The 20,680-nt window shown below is 38.8% G+C and overlaps 1 protein-coding gene across 2 annotated transcripts in view; it reads left to right on the forward strand.

Moving 5' to 3' along the window:
• The first annotated feature begins 16,517 nt into the window (after positions 1-16,517).
• MAOB (monoamine oxidase B) overlaps positions 16,518-20,680 on the forward strand; it is an 86,279-nt gene continuing 82,116 nt past the window's right edge. Inside the window, exon 1 of one of the 2 annotated variants that reach the window (XM_021710326.1) lies at positions 16,518-16,545. In XM_021710326.1, coding sequence (XP_021566001.1) covers positions 16,521-16,545 — 25 coding nt within the window. In that variant the 5' untranslated portion in view covers positions 16,518-16,520. Of the gene's footprint in view, positions 16,546-17,946; positions 18,110-20,680 lie in introns of those variants that run through there. The other variant, XM_021710320.1, reaches the window with a different exon arrangement.

A 20,680-nucleotide genomic window follows, 5' to 3' on the forward strand; every position in this document is an offset into this window, starting at 1 on the left:
CAATCCCACTTCTGGGAATATACCCAGAGGAACTTAAGTCACACTACAAAAAAGATACCTGCATAGGCATGATTATTGCAGCACTATTTGCAATAGCAAAAACATGGAACTAACTGTGTTGCCCATTGAAAGAGATAAGATAAACTAGTGGGACCTCATCAGATTGACAAGCTTCTGCAAAGCCAAGGAAACCACTCAGAGAGTGGGAGACAGCCCACAAACTGAGAAAAAATATTTGTACATCTGACAAAGTCCTAACATCTAGGATCTATAAGGAGTTCAAACATGCCAAAAAGAAAAAAACAAACAGCATATTACAAAGTGAGCAAAATATATGAACAGATACTTCTCAAAAGAAGACATATGATCAGCCAACAGATACATGAAAAAATGCTCAGCCTCACTACTCATCAAAGGAATGCAAACTAAAACCACAGTCAGGTTGGCCATCATCAATAACTCATAAAACAACAGATGCTGGAGAGGATGTGACAAAAAGGAAACACTTCTACACTGTTGGTGGGCGTGTAAACCAGTACAACCACTGTGGAAAACAGTGTGACACTTCCTAAAAGATCTAAAAATCCACCTCCCATACAACCACACAATCCCCTTACCGGGAATATACCCTGAAGAACTGAAATCACTCTATGAAAAAGATACCTACACACGCATGTTTATTGCAGCATTATTCACAATAGCAAAAACATGGAACCAACTGTGCTGCCGATCGAAAGAGGACTGGATTAAAAAATATGGTACATATACATGATTGAATATTACACAGCCATAAAGAAGGACAAAATTATGAACTTCGCAGCAACTTGAATGGACTTAGAGGACTTGAGTGATCTATCACAGTAACAAAGAACCAAGTATCATATGTTCTCCCTCATAGAAGGACCGTGAACAACTATTGTAATACTATAAGAAAGGGATTGGCAGTAGTGGGAAACTACCAAGGTAGGGCAGGGGTGGAATTGGCAGTAGAGCGAAACAGCCAGGGGAGAGGGGGGAACATTGCATCAATAAGGGTACCTGCATAATGAACATTTGTATACTAACTCTGAATTGTACCTCACATGTTTAAAACTAAAAATTAAAAAAAAGAAAGAGGACTGGATTAAAAAATGTGTTACATATATGCAATGGAATATTACCCAGTCATAAAGAAGAACAAAATTATGGACTTTGCAGCAACTTGGATGGTTTTAGAGTCTATAACATTCAATGATTTATCACAGAAACAAAGAAATCAATACCACATGTTCTCACTCATAAATGGACCCTGAACATTTATCATTATACTGTAAGAAAGGGCTTGGCAGTAGCCAGAAACTGCCAGGAGAGGGAGGGGGTCACATAACATTAATAAGGGTACCTGATCTCAAATCAGGCTAAGTGGGGACTAAAGGTAGGCCCAGACTTTACCTGTACAAGGGCCACTTGTATACCTAATCCTGAATTGTACCCCACATCTTTAAAATAAAACAATTTTTAAAAAAAGACTCTGCCTGTAGTGGGAAACTGCTAGGGGAATGGGGGTGGGATTGGCAGTTGAGGGAAACTGCCAGGGGAGGGAGGGGCACACCTCATCAACAAGGGTACCTGCATAATGAACATGTGTATACCTAACCCTGAATTGCATCCTACATATTTAAAATAAAATTTTTTTTAAAAGACTCTGCCTAACCTCCTCTTCTTTTGTATCAAATGAACCCATCCCCCCGACATAGTTGACATCTTGTAGACACTTCTATAGTAAGTTCTTTTTCTTTTTGTTACCTGTTTTCATGTCTGTCTTTCCCTCTAGTCTATGCAGTTCTAGAAAGTGGGCACACATTCATTCAACTTGATGACCTTGGCACTGAGTACACATCAGATAAGCCAATTAATGTTTACACAGTAAGCGTTCTTAAGATCATTTCTAAACAAAAAGCCCCCAATCCCCCAAACAAGCAAAAAAACCCTTCAGATTACTTGAAAAAGTAATGATAATAATAATCAACCTTATTGAGTTCTAAAATAATCTTCTTAAGATTTTAAAGTAATAGCTTTATTGAGATATCATTCACATACCATAGAATTCACTCATTGAAAGTGTACAGTTAGTGGTTTTTAATATTTATAAGATCTTATAATAATCACTCTGATGTAATTTTTCAACATTTTTGTTCCCACAAAAGAAAACTACACACCCACTAACAGGCATTCCCTATTCACCACCACCACCACCCCACCCCTATCCCCAGGGAAATGCTGATCTACTTTCTGTCTCTAGATATTTGCCAATTATAAACATTTCATACAAATGGAGTCACACAACATGTGATCTTCTGTGTCTGGTTTCTTTCATTTTGGATAATGTCTTCAAGGTTCATCTATGTTGCAGCATATATCAATACTTCATTCCTTTTTAAGGCTGAATAATATTCCATTGTATGGATATACCATAGTTGATGGACATTTGGGTTATTTATACCTTTTGGTTATTATGAACAATGTTGCAGTGAACATCCTTGTACAAGTTTTTGTGTGAAAATATTTTCTTCTGGGTATGTACCCAGGAGGGAAAATGCTGGGTCATATGATAACTCTTTGTTTAACCTTTTAAGGATCGTCTGCTTAAGATTTTTCACATAGGGCAGGTACACCTACAAAGTCACTATTATATGTTGCCTCCTGGAAAAAGGGCAGTGGTGCCTGGCTTCCTGGGTTGCCTGTGCCTCCCATATGCTTTTCCAGGTAGCTGGGACTGGAAGAGCTCCTTTGAGCAAAACTCTTAGCCTGCTCAACTTTTTCAGGCAAGCTGCTTCCCTGAGGCTGACCCAGTTCTGACTTTACTTGGCCTTCCAAAGGCTAACTAAGAGCATTCATGTCACATGCCAAACCACGCCACTTCCATCTTTTAAAAGTTGACTCTGGGCCATCTTGAGTGTTGAAATCAAACTGAAACCTCCTTCATGTAGTTAAACCCGAAATCCAAATGAAATATCATATTACCAGAAATAAACCCATTAATCAAAGTACTGTTTATCCATCTATTATTTGAGGTGATTACTTGCTGGATCCTGCATTGATTGTAGGTATTTCTGGGAGATAGTGTGAAGCAAGGTAAGCTTCCAGGAATGAAATGCAAACTAAATGGCAGTTCAGACACAGTTTAGCTTACCATTCAATGAAGTTGAAACATTGATCATTAAAAAATGATTATCCCAAACAATAGGCATGTGGTAAATGTTATATATACATGCATATATATGTTTACAGATAATATATGTATGTATATAATGTGTATATCTCTGTATGTTTTCAAGATAAGCAAAATGCCTCGACAACCACAAGAAAGCTCTGACTAAAGAAAATACTTCCATATATACTTAAATGTATGCATATATTGGGGTGCCAAAAAAAAGTATACACATTTTAAGAGACTTTATCTATGTATTATTTCTAGTTCACCGCAATCAGCGGTGTCTGGATACTGATGGTAACCACTCTGAGCACTTCTTGTAATTGCAGAAGTCAAATGTGACTTGAATTCATCTACAGTTTTAATAGTTTTTTCCTTTCTTAAAATGTGTATACATTTTCTTGGCACCCTCTGTATATAAAATTTATTTGCTTACATAAATATACTTGTTTACACATATATTTAGGTATTGTAGTTAACATGTAATAAGTATTTTCCTTAGTCACAATTTTTGAATTGAATGTTAGGACATTTTCATTGGATCTTGAGCTTAGAGTTATGGACAGTGATGCCAAATTCAGTCCCTTAATTGGTGAACTATAATTATGTTGTATTTATCAGTTTAGAAAGCACAATAGAAACAATGTTATTAAATTCTGAAATTTACAGTATAATTTAATAAAGATGTATTGGTGGTGTTAAAGAAAAAGCAATTAAGGGAAACCACTCCCTAGCCTCAACAAAATAATATGCATCAGTCTCTCCATTCCCCAATCTGATCATTAGGTTGTAATTAAAGTAAATTTCATAAAATATCAAGTAGTTGAGTTTATTTTTTATTTAATTTGATATACAGTTGATCTTTTGGAAAGCAGTTCTATCAATTTACTTGTATCCAGTTTTTTTCTTAAATCAGAAGGGTTATTGGCAATAGAAAAAGGAAGGTAGACTGTGATTTATAGCAAAGCTTTATAATTATGTAACTCTAAGTGCTTATTTTCTGTCTCTAAAAATTATAAATTTCTAAAGAAAAGTTTACCATTCAAAAAGAGAATCCCGGAAATAGTACAGTATAACCACATAAAATTGCTCATGTGGTATCATGACTAAATAGGGGTTTATTTTTACTAATTTTGGATGAGTTATTTTTATAAATTTATTTTATTTCCTACCATTTAAAGACAGCCACTCTAAAATTAAAAAAATAAAAATAAAAACAACTACTGTTAACTTCGAGCATATTTTCTTTCAGCCCTTTAAAATACATTTGTTTTAGCTGCATGTGTGTGTGCACATGTGTACCACACATATTTGCAGTCATATTATAGACACAGTTTTATATGTTTTCACTTAATATTCTGTCTTTTCATTTATATATTATAATAAGCATTTTCCATATTATTACTATCATGAATATAATTTAAATAACATAAAATAAGGCATACCATAGTGTTCTTAACTAATACAAGACTATAGGGTATTATGTATTATGTGCATGTGTTGTTATTATAAATGACACTGCACTAAAGATCTTCAGGAGCAATTACTTTTTTCTGTATTTATTATTAATTCCTTAGGATTGGGTCATAAAGTAATAATTTCTGATTTTAAAATACGGACTATTTAAAGTTTTTGACAGATACTGCCAGATTGTTTCTCTCTTTTTTTTTTTTTTTTGAGTTGGAGTCTCACTTGGTCGCCCAGACTGGAGTGCAGTGGCCGCTCCCGGCCACCGCAGCCTCGCCTGCTGGGCTCCGATCCTTCTGCCTCAGCCTTCTGAATAGCCGAAATTACAGGCTTGCGCTACCATGCCCACCTGATTTTTTTATTTATTGTAGAGATGAGGTCTCGCTGCCCAGGCGGGTTTTGAACCCACAGGCTCAGGCAATCCACTCACCTCAGCCTCCCAAAGGCGCGGGATTACAGGCTGAGCCACTGAGCCCGGCTCAGATTGTTTTTCTCAAGTGTTTTACCAATTACTCTTCCAGCCAGCTTTGTTTCATCACACTGTTGAGAGTACTTCATATCATCCTTTTTTTTCAATCTTTCTCAAATTGAGAGTGAAAATGGCATTCTCAAGTTAGGAGGCAAAAGTGGTTATTTTTCATTTTTAATTATTAGCAGAGTTGAACTTTTCTGTGTCTGTTATTCAATTATACCTTCTGGGAAAGTTATTTTTACTTCATTTTTTTGACTTGTGGTTAGGACATGAGGTAGAATCCATTCCTCTTTTTGAGAAACCAGTGCTTATTTATGTTCATGTTTCTGAACCAATAGGTAACTCATATGAGAAACATGTTAGCCAAGCTGTCTAGTTGCTCTCTCTGCCTTTGAACATCCCTAAGCCCTTCCACTGCATGTATTCTGAGTGTCCCAGCCACTTCCAGTACACAGATTTCACCCCAGGTATATGGCCAATAGTCATCCCAGGGTGATTCCTCATGCTACAATTAAAGTGGCCTAATCCAATAAGGAGACTTCCTTGAACATGTTTTCTGTGTGGTATTATTTTATGTAAAATGTGCTTTGTCATTTTACCACTTTGATGAACCTTTAGGGGAACTCAGTGCTTTCAAAATTCATCTTTACTAAGATAACTCCTAAATCTCTGTAAATTTTCAGTTGAGCCAACAAATGTGAAAATAAATACATATATATTGGTTTTGCGTTTGTCTCTGTTAAGAGAAGCAAAAGGAATTGGGGAAGCAGGAGCTACAGATGGACACAGTAAGACAGCACTAAAAATATACATGACACTCTCCACAAAGAGTAAAGGAGCTCCAGAAATAAAGACCTCTATAATCAAACATAAATACAGGGGGACAAAGAGACACAGAAGAACAGAACATCAGAGCAGAATTTTCTAAATTTCAAATTTTACCACTAAAGACTTTAAAAATGTGATTTTGCAACAGTGAGTATAGGTGTTGACATTGCCGTTTTGAGTTGGCAAAGGATTTGCTTTTTTGTCTAGGAGGAATTTGTTAGGGATTACAAGTTTCTCAGATCTGAATTATGCTTCCCTTCAACAAGGTGAAGTTGGCCCCTCTTACTAAGGGAGGCTTTACCTTTCAACTTGGAATGCTGGCTGATATGACAGTTTGGGGCTATGCTCAAAGCTGGAGAGTACAGAAAGTTTGTTCAAAGTACTTACACACTCACTCATGCATGCACACAGGCACACCCATGTTTCAGCTGTTGCATAATAGTAAAACACATTTAGTATGTAAGAAATTTTTGTAAGTAGGTAGTACAGCATAGAATAGGTATCTTTCCTTTCCATACTCTAACAGCACAAGAGTGGAATTTAAATGCCCCAGAGGAGTAATAACTAACACAACCCTTAAAATAACTCATTAAAATTTCAGGTGCTCAAGTGACCTTCAGTAGAGGAAGCATTTTTTTTTTTTGAGTTGGAGTCTCACTCTGTCGCCCAGACTGGAGTGCAGTGGCCGCTCCCGGCCACCGCAACCTCGCCTGCTGGGCTCCGGCGATCCTTCCCCCTCAGCCTTCTGAGTAGCCGGAATTACAGGCACGCGCTACCACGCCCGGCTGTCTTTTTTTGATTTATTGTAGAGATGAGGTCTCGCTGCCCAGGCGGGTCTCGAACCCGCGGGCTCAGGCAATCCACTCACCTCAGCCTCCCAAAGGCGCGGGATTACAGGCTGAGCCACCGAGCCCGGCTGAGGAAGCATTTTAATTTCTGACAAGTGCCCCAAATGGTGTTACTGATTAAAGGGACCTCTGTGGACTTTAGTCATGAGGCATGCAAGTAGAGCTGACATTATACTGTTGAGATTTGGGGGCCTCTTTTGAGTCTCTCTCCAGATAGAAGACTGCATTTTGGTACTTTAATTTTTTTCTTGAAAAAATGTATTAAATTTGTAAATGAAGGACATTTGGAGCAGAAAATTTGGGGATGGAAAATTTAAGAACATTTGTGATCAAATGTTCACACTGGCGATACATCAAATTCTGAGTAGAAATGCATTCTGAAGGATCCACCAGAGTAAGTTCTTTGCAAAATGAGTCACTCTTCATTTTTCTCACATAAACGAATTGGCTTGTCTGAGTCCTTTCATGTCAGCAACAAATATTTGTTGATGGTGGCTACATGGTCTGATATTTTCCCAGGTACTGGGGAGAAAGCAGGAAACAACACACACATCAATATCTCTACCGTCATAGAGCTTATCATCTAGTGATAGTGAGAGGGCTCATACAATAAATAACCAATGGACCAACCAAATGAATACTTACCTAGCTACAATGTACTGCTAGTGATAAGTAATACATGAAATTACAGTAAGATGGGTGATGGAGCAGAGTCAGAGAATGCCTCTTCTTTAGAAATGACATGTAAGCTGAGATCTATGATGCTGGACATGTAAACATCCGGGGGAAGAGCATTACAGGAGATGGGAACAGTTAGTGTAAATCTTCTAAGGTGGGAACAAACTTTGCACGTTCAAGGAATGGAAAGAAAATCAATGTGACTGGAGTGAAATGAACAAGGGGTAATAGGCAAGATAAGGCAAGAGTGAGATAATATGGGGCCCTGTAAGTTTAGTAATGGGGTAGGATTTCCTGCTTGCAATATAAGTCACTAGAAGATTTGAAACCGGGAAGTGTTGAGTTTAATTTTGTTTTAAAAGATACTCTGTGTTGTGTAAATTGAAATCTTAGTGAGGCGAGAGTGGAAACAGTTGCAAGGCTTTTGCAGTAGTACTAAGGAGAGATGGGATCATCTTAGACCAAGGTGGTATTAGTAGGGGAGCTAAGAAATGGTTGTATTCAGGTCGAGTTGACTTGCTGATGTACTGGTTGGCAGGCAGAATGGTCGAGGGAAAAAGAATCAAGGACAATTTCTAGATTTTGGCCTGAACAACTGGGTGAATTGTGGTACTATTACTGTGATGGAAAAGACTATACAGGAACTGATTTGGGGGATGGGGCTCAAGAGGTCTGTTTGGGACATATTAAGTTTGACATGATTATTACTTAGTGGAAGGCACACTTAAGTAGGCAGTTTATGCATCAAACCTGAAGCTTCAAGGCTATGAAATTGGGTAAGATCACCTGGAAATAATTATAAAAAGAAAAAAAGAGCTCCAAGAATTTAGTCCTTGGACTCTCCATTATTTAGAGGTTGGGAAGAGGAGAAGAATCCAGCAAAGGAGTCTGAGGAGCAACAAGTTAGCAAGGAAGAAGCCCGAGGAAGCATGTGGCTCAGAAACAAAGTGAAGATGGTGGGTCAAGAAGGAGGGCATGACCAAATACTGCTAAGAGAATAAGTAATTTAAGGACAAAGATGTAACCATTGGATTTAGCAATATGAAAATCACTGGCGTCCTTGATAAGAGCAGTCTCTGAAATGGTAGGGATGAAAGCTTGACTGGAGTGAGGTAGAGAAGTAGAGGCAGTGTATATAGGTTACTCTTTGAAGAAGTGCTACGAAGGTATTCAGAGGGAAGGGGTTGTAGCTAAAAGGAGGTGTTGGGCCACAGTTAGATTCTTTTTTTGCTGATGGTAGTGATCCAGGAGAGAAGAAGAAATTGATGATGCAGGAGATAAAATACATGATTAGAGGATCAAAGGCCTGGGGAGAATAGGATCCAAAGAGAGGGAGAAGGATTGGCGTCCTTAAAGAAAGGACACTCTTCATTTAAGTCATAAAAGGTAAAGCTGAACAAGGTATTTCATTTCCTCCGTATAAAAATGAGGCAAGATCATCGGCTGAAGAGGAATGGAAATAGGATGGTGTCATGCAGTAAGTTTAAGATGGAAAGGTATGAGACAGTGGAAAAATACATACCAGGTTCAGAAATATTTTTCATTTAATTACAGGAAAGTATCTGTCAAATTCAATGGTCTTAATTTTAGAAAAAGGATGTTAAAATATTCTTTCTGATGATTATTAAGCAAAAAGAAACTGCTTAGATTGCTCCAAGTCCACTATAAAAACGTTATCCACAGAGAAAAATTGTTTTATCTTTTCTCTGCTATGGTTGGTGGGCATTCATCCAATCTATGTTACACATTATTAATAGGTTTTGCAACAGGTTAAAAAGAGAGTGCTTTTAGACTCAGTTATTTTGTGTGTGTGTACGCATGTATGTGTTGCATAGTTTGAAGGAGTAAGAGGTTATACCAATATTGTTAGACTTGATCATCTATATTGAATTTAAGAATGAAGGGGGATGCTGTAAAAAGTCTTAAGTTGTCAAAAAGCATTTGTAGGGAGATGAAAGAAAAGAAGTAGAGGAATCATCAATTCCCAAGCCCAGCCTGCTCTTCACCAGATAGCAGAAACAGACTCAATATAAGCAAGTAATTATGTACATAGAATCTTAACATCAACTTTATCTGGAAGGTATTGTCCTCATTTTACAAACTGGAATTAGGAGAAGTAAAGAAATTACTTGCCAAAGATTCCACAGTGCCTAAGAGGCAATGGTGTTGGAACTTAAGTCTTCCATTTTCATACCAAATACTTTCTAAGATGTTGCATTCATTCATTGAGCAGATATTTGTCAGATATTTGTCACATAGCAGGCACCATGCTGAGTTCCTTATATATGTTGCCTCATTTTCTTTTCAAAACTACTTGATGAACTAGAGGGTAAACATTTTCACTCTTTTACAGATCAGGAAACTGAGGTTTAAAGAAGAAAATAAATGTGATCGCCCAGTCAGTGGCAGGACCAGAATGTAAAATATGTCTCATTTTTAATAAAGATGTTACACTTTCCTCTTTGAAGTACTACAAAGCCAATTTAACATAAGAAATTAATTAAAATAATTGGATTGGCAAGGGGTTGGGGCCCACCGACAGCATGACATCAGATATTCTGACTAAAAGCACCTGGATTTGTTTTTGATTTGAGATGACTGAGCAGACATCTTAAAGTGAATGGAGAAACTAGATCTCAGCTACAGGCACCCCTGGAAAAATTTGCGCCGACAGCAATAAACATTTTGTTTTTCTCTAAATATTTACATTAGTGCTAACTTTTGTATGCCAGGTTCTCTTCTGATACTGACCCTGACAACTGCATTCAGGGCCTCTCGTTGAAATCCAGAGTGATCCATTTTCTTCAGTATAATTTTCTCTAAAAAAGGATTGAATTGAATGAAAGTATAAGTAAGTTCCATTTGAGTCCTTGTCTTCACAGACATTGCCAACTTGTTTTAGCTTTCTGTTAAGTCTTTTATCAAACCACAAGCTGGGTTTTGGCCAGACATGGAAAAGTTTCAACCTATCTCCAATCTGTTGGTATAAAATAACAGGAAAGGAGTCTTTCCAAAAATAATTTGAGTGAAAAGTTTAAAATTGTGGAGCTCCCAAAAAGATTGTTATGGATTTAGGAAACTCCTCAGTCTGCCTTCTCCTAGCCCACCATAGTCTCCTCCTCTTTCTTCTTATTGTGGGTGATCCTGGAATAAGGTATTCATTGCTGTGGAACCCCCCACTCGGGGGTCCTAACACACACTGAGGGCAAGTTGTCCAGAAGAGGTAACATCAGGGTTGTGTTTTAGGGGATGAGATAGAATTAGGTGAAATCTTCTTAGCAGAACAAAAGACTGGAAACACTAAACATTGTGGGGTATGAAAAGAACCGTGAGGTAGGCAGCTCAGTATTGCCACAATGTAGGTGGGGGGCAGAAGAAGAGGCTAGAGAAATTAGCAGGAGTCAGCCAGGTCATGCTGGATTTTGTAGGGCATTATGGGATAAGGGACCTGAAAGAGTCAAGGATGAAGCCCAAGTTTTAGGCTTGAGCTTCTGGAAAGATGACTGGGCCCAAGTAATAAAGTGGAAGAAAACCTGGGAAAATGGGTAGAATTTGCTCATTTATTGGTTTCAGGTTTATCTATGGTCCCGACATTGTAACTATGCTGAAAACCGAGGACTTCCTTAGTGGTTTGACAAGGAACTCTACATGGGAACAGAAATAGCCTTCTTCTTTGGAGCCATTCAGGGAACTGACTTGAATCAATGAAGACTCAGGAAAATGGTGTATGTCCTCTGCTGAAGCCACAACCCCGTTAATAAAATGAGGCCCAAATGGTAGCTTAGGGAAGAGGTTTTAAACTGGTAGCCCATGGACCAAGTCTCTCACAAGATGAAGCTGACTGGCCAGTCTTTTTAAAATTGATTTTAGTGCTTTTATTCAGGACTCTTCATGTTTCCAAAGCCCATATTTTTGGCTATTGGTTTACACCTGCCCACCTCACATTTTGCCAACTCCGCCTATCTCCCCAGGGCATTTAAGATTTCAAACCCTGACTTAGAACAAAAAATAAAGGAGAGTTCTTGCCAGAACCTTGGTGTCTAGGACTTCAAGATAAGCCCAGGCGGTGTAACTTCCAAGGGCTGGCACTTGGGCAGTGGGAGGTGGAAGTAACTTCCAGAACAGCCAGAAATAAGGGAGGAAGTTTTTTGCCACAAAATTGGCTGGTGTTTTTCCTTTCTCAGGAGGTCAGAGGCCAGTGTAGGACAAACCACAGCACTCTGGGAAAATGCTTTTGAACTGTCAGCCTTGCCCCAATATCCAATTTTATGTTAAGATGATCACAGTATGGGTACTCTATGTCCAGAGCCTGGAGGGGGCTTTGTAATCAATGTTGTTGATGGTGGGATGCTGGCAGTAGACGGAGGCCCTGGATCCACTACTTTCCTTTTTTTTTTTTTTTTTTTGAGTTGGAGTCTCACTCTGTTGCCCAGGCTGGAGTGCAGAGTCTCACTCTGTTGCCCAGCCACCGCAGCCTCGACCTGCTGGACTCAGGCGATCCTTCTGCCTCAGCCTTCCAAGTAGCCAGAACTACAGGCGTGTGCTACCTTGCCCAACTAATTTTTTGATTTATTGTAGAGATGAGGTCTTACCATCTCTGGTGCTCAGGCTGGTCTCAAACCCACAGGCTCAGTCAATCCTCTCGCCTCGGCCTCCCAAAGTGCTGGGATTATAGGCTTGAGCCACCACACCCGGCCACTTTCTATTTTTTTTAAATGTAAATTTTAGTAAAATGGAACAAATAAGACAAAATAAAGTGAAAGTACAGTTGACCTTTGAACAACATGGGCTTGAAATGTGCTGTTCCACTTTTACTCAGATTTTCTTCTGCCTCTGCCACCTTGAGACAGCAAGATGAACCCCTCCTCTTCCTTCTCCTCAGCCTACTCAATGTGAAGATGACAAGGATGAGGATCTTTATGATGATTTACTTCCATTTAATGAGTAGCAAACCTATTTTTTCTTCCTTGTGATTTTCTTAATAACATTTTCTTTTCTGTACTTATTCTTATAAGAATATATCATATAATACATATAACACAGAGATTATGTGTTAATCAGCTGTTTAGGTTATCAATAAGTCTTCCAGTCAACAGTAAGTTATTCGTGGTTAAGTTTTGGGAAAGTCAAAAGTTATACACAGATTATCGACTGTGTGGGGTGTTTGCTGTCCCTGACCCCCACATTGTTCAAGGATCAACTGTGGATGCAAGCAGGATGTAAAAGCTGCTATTATTAAACACTAGGACTTCAGCAAGGTCTTTTATCAGAATTAAAATAGTTAAATAATCTTAAAATATAGTGTAGAGTTCTGTGGGGTTTTTTTTTTTTTTTGGCTTATTTTTTCAAAGGCAAATTCCTGAATACTAGGTAGGGTTGCTGACACTCCCTGGTGATGGAGGATATATTTTGTCTCTTCAGAGCTACACTGCTGCCAGAGACACTGACTGTAGGCTAACACAGGGAGAGTTAGCTTCATGGCAGTGGGACAGAGGTCATATGCCCGCTAAAGAAGCTTCTGAGAAAACACAACTGTGCCCTTATCTCCTCCTGTCACTTGCCATAGTTCACTTGCCTTGATGATTTCTCCAGGAGAGCCATACCCTTGCCTTTTCTTCATTGCCCTGCATTTATCTGTTTAGATTTCTGTTTGCAAGGTCTTTTGTAGTTGTCAATAAAATAAAATTCACAAGGATTCTAATTGTTGGTGTTATGACTTCCACGATTCCTTGTTTTCCCTCTCCAACTACAGTTATGCATTGCAGTTGCTTCATGCTGTCTCCCTATTTTAGCAGGAAGGGTGGTGCCCAATCCCCAGTAACAGACGAAGGCATAATAGTAGTTTGTGCATTGCTGCCCTCAATCCCACCTTCACCCCAGCGTAATGCTCCTGGTCATGTGTCGTTCACAGCTTCAGTATATACACACAAAAATGTGTGCATGTGTTTTTGTGCACACATTTTTGTGTGTGTGCTTGTATGCACCTACACACACATTAATATGCTAGATATTGAGCGTGAATCTGTACACTCCTATGTGGGTCAAGGTCTACATAACATTAGGGTGGGACTATACAGTCTTAATGTGAGTCAGGTAAAATTAAAAAAAGAAAAAAAACCCTGCTTGGCTTGTGATTACTGGGAACAAGGTGCTAATCCTAGAGATTTTCTTTAAAGGAAAAGAACTTGCTTGGCTTGTGATTATTGGAACCAATGTTTCAATGCCAGAATTGATTCCTCTGCCTCGTCTGATTTCTGTTTGAAAGTGGTTGTTAAAACCTCGAAGAACAGATTGTCCTACACATGTGTTTCCAAATGGCCTTTCCACAGCCAAGTTCACACTCTTGACTTTCCACCATGTCTCTATCTTACGTGGTCTGGGTACCCAGAGACCCAGAGTGCCTGAGCTGGCAGAATGGGACTTTTTGTGCCTGGGTGTGTTGTAGCTTTTCCTTGGCACTGAGAAAGACAATGAGACTCCAAAGGCAGAGTGTTTCTTGGTAAGTTGAATAGTTACATAAATGTTATTGACAATCATTTTAGAATTTTAGAATATAGTTTAATGAGAGATTTAAACATTAGATATTCTAAAAATGCTGCAGAATTTGTATGAAGCATAAGATTTGTATAATCTTGGCAATGGCTAATTTCTTATTGTGAAGGTCAGAAAGCTTTATTCCTCACCTAGATTCTAGACCTTTCACATACCCTCATTTTTATTTACTTCTCTGTGTCCAATGATGAAAGTCTTCCCCTTTATTATGTTGCTTACAACTTCAAGGCTGGAACTCAGATCCTTAAGCTTTGTCACTACAAACCGTACCTAACTGCTTACTTAGGGCTAATGCCCCATTCCTCAGGTCTAACAGGTCATTCAAAATCGTACTTCTTCCTCGAAATCCCTCTCTGCTTCTCACCACACTACCAACAAACACCCCAGCACCATTGAAGACATAAGAAATGTCAGCTTGGACTGGCTAATGAGGACTTTCATCACCATGTTATTCCCCAAACAAGTTCAGTTAATAGTGAAGTTAGCTTAATATGAAAGTTAACATTACCCATATGTATCAGTAGGCTAGGGCTGCCATAACAGACTTCCACACACTGGGTGGCTTATAATGACAGAAATGTATTGCCCCACAGTTCTGGAGGTTGGAAGTCTGAGATCAACATTATTTGGTTCCTTCTGAGAGTTTTGAGGGGAAACTATTCCATGCCACTTCTCAGCTTCTGGTGATTTGCCAGCAATCTTTGGGGTTCCTTGACTTGTAGACGTATCACCCCCATCTCTGCCTTCATCTCCTCATGCTGTTCTCCTTGTGTGCATGTTCCTGTGTCCAAACTTTCCCTTTTTATAAGGACATCAGTCAGATTGGTTTAGGGCCCACCCTACTGGTCTCATTTTAACTTGATTATTTCTGTAAAGACTATCTCCAATAAGGTCACATTCTGAGGTTGTGGGGGGTTTGGACTTCAACATATGAATTTGGGGGGACTTAATTCAACCCATGACACCATGCTACCCAAACTTACTCATCTGGCTGTCCTTTGGCTAACCTATGACTCATCAGAGGTGGCAGCACACTTTCCCTTTCTCCAGGCTCCAGCTGAGAACATTGTCCCTAGACCTATCTTTGGCCTACCTTTGCCTGGGTGCTCCTGCCACACCTCGTGTCCTGAAAGAAGAAAGCGGCAACCTTCCCTGTCTTTTTCTTTCTCATTTCATCATTTTCCACATTTCTTTCTTAAACATTTTGTTGTTGTTGTTGTTGTTGTTTGAGTTGGAGTCTCACTCCATCGCCCAGGCTGGAGTGCAGTGGCACACTCACGGCCACCCTAGTGTTGACCTGCTGGGCTCCGGCAAGCCTTTCACCTCAGCCTTCCAAGTAGCTGGAACTACAGGTGCGGGCTACCACACCCGGCTAATTTTTTTGGTGCATTGTAGAGACGAGGTCTTGCCAAGTTGCCCAGGCTGTTATCGAACCTGTTGGCTTAGGCAATCCCCTCACCTTGGCCTCCTAAAGTGCTGGAATTACAGGCTTGAGCCACCATGCCCGGTCCATTTTCCACTTTTCTATAACTGGGCTATCCTAATGCACTTCTGCCCTTTGGAAGCTTTCTTTCCAAATACCTGTAGTCACCTTCTTCCTTGCCTTCACAGTACCTCCTCTGTTAGGCTTTGTTCTTTCCTAGAGGCAAGTCACGTTTTGGACATCAATTCCTTAATAAAGCACAGCCTAAGGACAATGGTGCTGTTAACTATGTTTGGATTGTTGGAAGGAAGAGAAGATAATTTTTTTTTTAGAGAAGGGTTCTGTGATGAACCTACCACAAATTTTAACCACATTGACCAAATTGATCGGTTACTTTAGGTATTTTCCCAAAATATGTAAGGAGAAATTTCTGCCTTTGAGAAAAATCGCTTCCCTCTCCTGTTGCCCAATAAGTTATAAAGACTAAGACATTATGCAAATAGTATATAGTATCTCCTGATGGAGTTGCATGATTCACTAAGGCTCTGACAAGTCCAGCTGAATAGAAACCAGTTTAATTTTTTTTTCCAGAATTTTCTTATTATGAAGATTTTCAAAAAATTGTGTAGTCAGTACTCATATACTCACTAACTAGAGTCTACAACTTTTCTTTTTTGCTGTATTTGCCTTATTCCATTGTATCCATCTATCCATTTTTCCCCATGTCTCAATCCTTCTTGTTTTTTTGATGCGTTTCAAAGTGTCACAGACATCATGATATTTCATCCATAATTATCCTAGCACATGTTTTTATTAAATCACATGTTTTTATTCACACCTATTGATGACACTCAAAGTTCATGCTCCACAGGGCTGACTTTGGGCTAGATTCTTTGGGGTCATGAAGACATTGCCTATATAATGAGATCTCAGCTTTTATGAAATCACCACCTTGTCTCATATAGACGATACACAGATTAGAAGGGTCCTAATTTAATCACCTTATTTTATGGATAGGGAAAGTAAGTCCCAGAAAGGTGAGGACTCTTGTCTGAGATTATGCAGCTGGGAAGTGGCCTGTCAGGTATAGATCTCTACATCCTGCCTTGTCCTTGACAAGGTGGTGTTTTCATTCTACTCTGGTACTTGCAATATTGCTTACTGCCTTGGTCTTTGTTTCACAGGTGTGTTTGAGGAGCAGGCAAAGTAAAGCTCCTGGGCCATCCTCCACAGGCTCTTTAGGCTCCCAGAAGACAGAGGGAGCACCAGGCTTTAGCATTGTGAAATGACTCCTTTGTAACTTCATTTTTTCCTATCCCTCATTACATCACACTCAGAATTCTTTTCCTTGGCAACACACACATTTTCTCCTCTTTCTCTAGAATTTCTAATCCATCATCTCAATTTTGGTGAAAGGAAATGTTTTTATGGAGAGGTAGTCAAGGTACTCTACAGCAGACCTCTGACCCTCTTCATGACATTTGTAACACCCATCTCTTTCAGAGAATGGGCTTTAGGGAGGGCGTGACTCATATCTCTTTAATTTTACAGTCTGCCTTAAAAATGTTTGTGATTCTAAAAATTGTGTTGGTAATCTATAGGAGTGCTACTGTCATGTCAATGAAATGTTTCGTCCTTAGATCTCCATTAAGGAAATGATCATGGCACCGTGTGATTATCTTCTATATTTAAAAAGCAAGTTTTCTTAAAAGTGTGTGTTTATTTATTCATACACATTTCATCTAATTCCTACAAGGATTTGAGGCAGGTAAATTAAAAATTTAGTCTTATTGAACACTTTTAAAAATTAATAATGTAGCACACAAGCTTGAGAAAGACAAAGCTGTAATTTCTGAGTTTGCTTTCTTTATTCATGGGAGACCATGTTGGGGTAAAGTGAAAACAGATTGTGTCTACCACAATTAAAATACACAAAAGATAGTCAACTCCTTCAAACAACAAAGGGTAAAGACAAAAGCTTGGATATGAAACAAGGCTCATTATGATTGCTGACATTTTAGAAAAATGCATTCATTTGCATATAAAGTACGATGAAGAAACAATTTTTATGGTTTTAGACATATTCTGAAAGGTCTTGGAAGGCAATCTCATTCTAGTATCTTGAAGCGGCTGCATCTGGAGAAAGGTTTCTATGGTAACTTATGAAAGCTTGATGTTTTTTATCTTTTTCAAGAACATAAATCATCCTACAGCCTTAGGCTTCAGTAAAGGTCTCCATTTTACAAGCTATTGCTATTTTTTTGTTATATATTTTGATGGTCTTAGAAAAAAAAACACAGTAAAGGTTACCATGCTTCCAAGAAGGCTTGGATGTATCTTTTTCATTTGGGAGGACAAGATGTGAGTAATGTCATTTTAGACTTTGCTTTTCAATGATCAAAATGATGGAACACATTGGTATGTTTGGTTTATGTCAAGTGTTGTTTAGATTTTCCCCAAAATTGTGATTGGTGCATTCTCAGGGAAGAGAAGTCAGTTTCAACTTAAGGAGGAGGAGCTATTTGGCCAAAGCACCTCTTAATGTGTAGTTCATGGAGCCTCCCTAAAGAGTGCTGTGTTGTTCCAAATGCCTTTGGATCTTCCTCTAATGATATGGTCCCAGAGCTTTGGACACTGACAGGCTCCAGGTGATTTTCATTAACATATTCTTTCCAAGAAAGTTAATTTAAAATGTTCTGATTTCAAAACTGCATGCTTTGAGAACTTTGTTTTAGCAACATGGGTCTTTGTATGCTACAGGAGGTAATGTGACTGATGGAAAACACATAGGACACAGAAACAAAATAGTTTCAGACCTAACTGCCACTGCTAACTATAACTCTGAGCAAGCCCTTGAAGCTTTCTGAGCCTCCATTTCCTGGTCTGAAAATGGGAATAACCAATACCAACCTCACAGGGTTATTGTTAAGGACTGATTGTGTGTGAGAGTTGGAATTGTGCAGTGCAGTATAAATATAAAGTGATTATTACTATTAATTGGCTATCTTTCTTTCCCTTTGAAAAATTCAAGGGTTTTCATTACTATTTCCGGTGTGACCAGGGGAAATCAGTTTCAGTATGCCTAAATATTTTAGTTTCTTATACTATATTTAAAATACTATGCATATGCACATACAACTGCAATCATTTGTTTATTTATTGACCAAGTAATTAAATGTCATCTCTGTTGAAAGGTATTAAATAAATCCATTCAACAAATGTTTAAGTGCCAACTGTGTACTAGCATTGAGGAGAGAAAGAATAAATAGTTAAATTTTTTTTGTTCAGGAAGTATTTTTTCTGAACTTCAAGGTCACAGCATAAAATGTTCAGGTGGTGCCCTGCACAAGGACACCTTGCTGATGCAGTGGAAGGGGATGCAGTCCAGCCTCCACTCTGCCAGTCAAGTCATTTGTACTGATGAGGGCTACATTTGTCTGAAGGAAGGATGACTTTTGGAAATTTACTAGCCAGGAATGTGTGCCTTCTTGTAATTTACACAAAGGCATGCACCAGTGTGCTAAGAGTGGCCCTGATGCTTATCTGGTCCATGATGCTAAAGGGACCGTTTTCAGTTTTTCATCAAGGCTGCCAGCGTGCTTGTTGCCTGGAGTCAGATTACCTGGATTTGAATACTGGCTTCACCACTTGCTAGCTGTGTGACCTTGGGCACATTACTTGGCCTCTCTATGCTTCACCTTCAACATTTGTCCACCTCATGGAGTTATTGGGAGGATAAATAAGTTCTTAAAACACTTAAAAGAGAAGCTGGCACATAGTGAGTGCTCAAAATGTTAGTTGTTTTCAGTGATGACTTTACCTGCTCAGGGTCTCCTTGCTACCCCATGTTGGAAAATTCAACAATGACCATCTGAATTCTACCTACAAATACCACTTTCCCTTAATAAATTTGATTTCAAATTGAGGATAACTGCCTTCTTACCTCAGACCTTTTGGGTATGTATTTTTGTTAAACTAAAAAGCATTCTCTTTAGAGACATTAAAGAATTCTAGTTCTTTGATCAGAAGGTTAGTTAGTTGTTTCTAGAATTTCCTCACAAAACCATTACTTTGTAAGAAATGACACAGGAGATGAGGGATATTTGCTTATCTTATTTTAGCTCTTATCTGTCCTGTGGGCATGCCTATATCATTTACCAGGGCTACAAGTTAGGGATGTTTTGAGGTACAATGAATTTGATTGTCAATTTTGATTAATATGAGTCAGTCTCCCTTTCTCTCTCTCTCGTAACCTTTTTTTCTTTATTTTAAAAATGTGGGGTACAATTCAGGGTTAAGTATAAAAATGTTCATTATGCAGGTACCCTTGTTGATGAGGTGTGCCCCTCTTTCCCCTGGTAATTTTCCTTAACTGCCAATCTCTCCTTCCTTCCCCTGGCAGTTTCCAACTACTGCCAATCCCTTTCTTATAGTATTACAATTGTTCAAGGTTCGCTTATGAGTGAGAACACATGGTACTCTGTTCTTTGTTTCTGTGATAGATCACTGAGTATGATCGACTCTAAATCCATCCAAGTTGCTGTGAAGCCCATATGTTTGTCCTTCTTTATGGCTGCATAATATTCCATTGAGTATCTGTACCACATTTTTAAAATCCAGTCCAGCTTCGATGGGCAGCATGGTTGGTTCCATGTTTTTGCTATTGTGAATAGAGCTGCAACAAACATGTGTGTACAGGTATCTTTTTGGTAGAATGATTTGTGCTCCTCTGGGTATGTTCCCAGTAGATGAATTGCTGGATCATATGGAAGGTCAATTTCCAGTTCTTTCAGAAATCACCACACTGTTTTTCAAAGAGGTTGCACTAGTTTGTATTCCACCAGCAGTGTAGAAGTGTTCCTTTTTCTCCACATCTGTTGTTGTTTGTTTTATTAATGGTGGCCATTCTTTCTGGGGCAGGTGTTATCTCAATGTGGTTTTGATTTGCATTTCTTGGATAATTAGTGAGGCTGAGCACTTTTTCATGTGTCTGTTGGCTGCCCATATATCTTCTTTTGAAAAGTATCTATTCATGTCTTTTGTTCACTTTTTAATGGGGCCTTTTGTTTTTTCCTTTCAAAGTGTTTGAGTTCCTTGTAGATCCCAGATGTTAGGCCTTTGTCAGATATACAGTTGGCAAATATTTTTTTCCCATTCTGTGGGCTATCTCCCTGCTCTCTTGATGGTTTCTTTGGCTTTAAAAAAGCTTGTCAGTTTGA

The sequence above is a fragment of the Carlito syrichta genome, unplaced genomic scaffold (assembly GCF_000164805.1).
Source record: "Carlito syrichta isolate Samal-C Ts95f unplaced genomic scaffold, Tarsius_syrichta-2.0.1 Scaffold76736, whole genome shotgun sequence".
Taxonomy (NCBI): domain Eukaryota; kingdom Metazoa; phylum Chordata; class Mammalia; order Primates; family Tarsiidae; genus Carlito; species Carlito syrichta.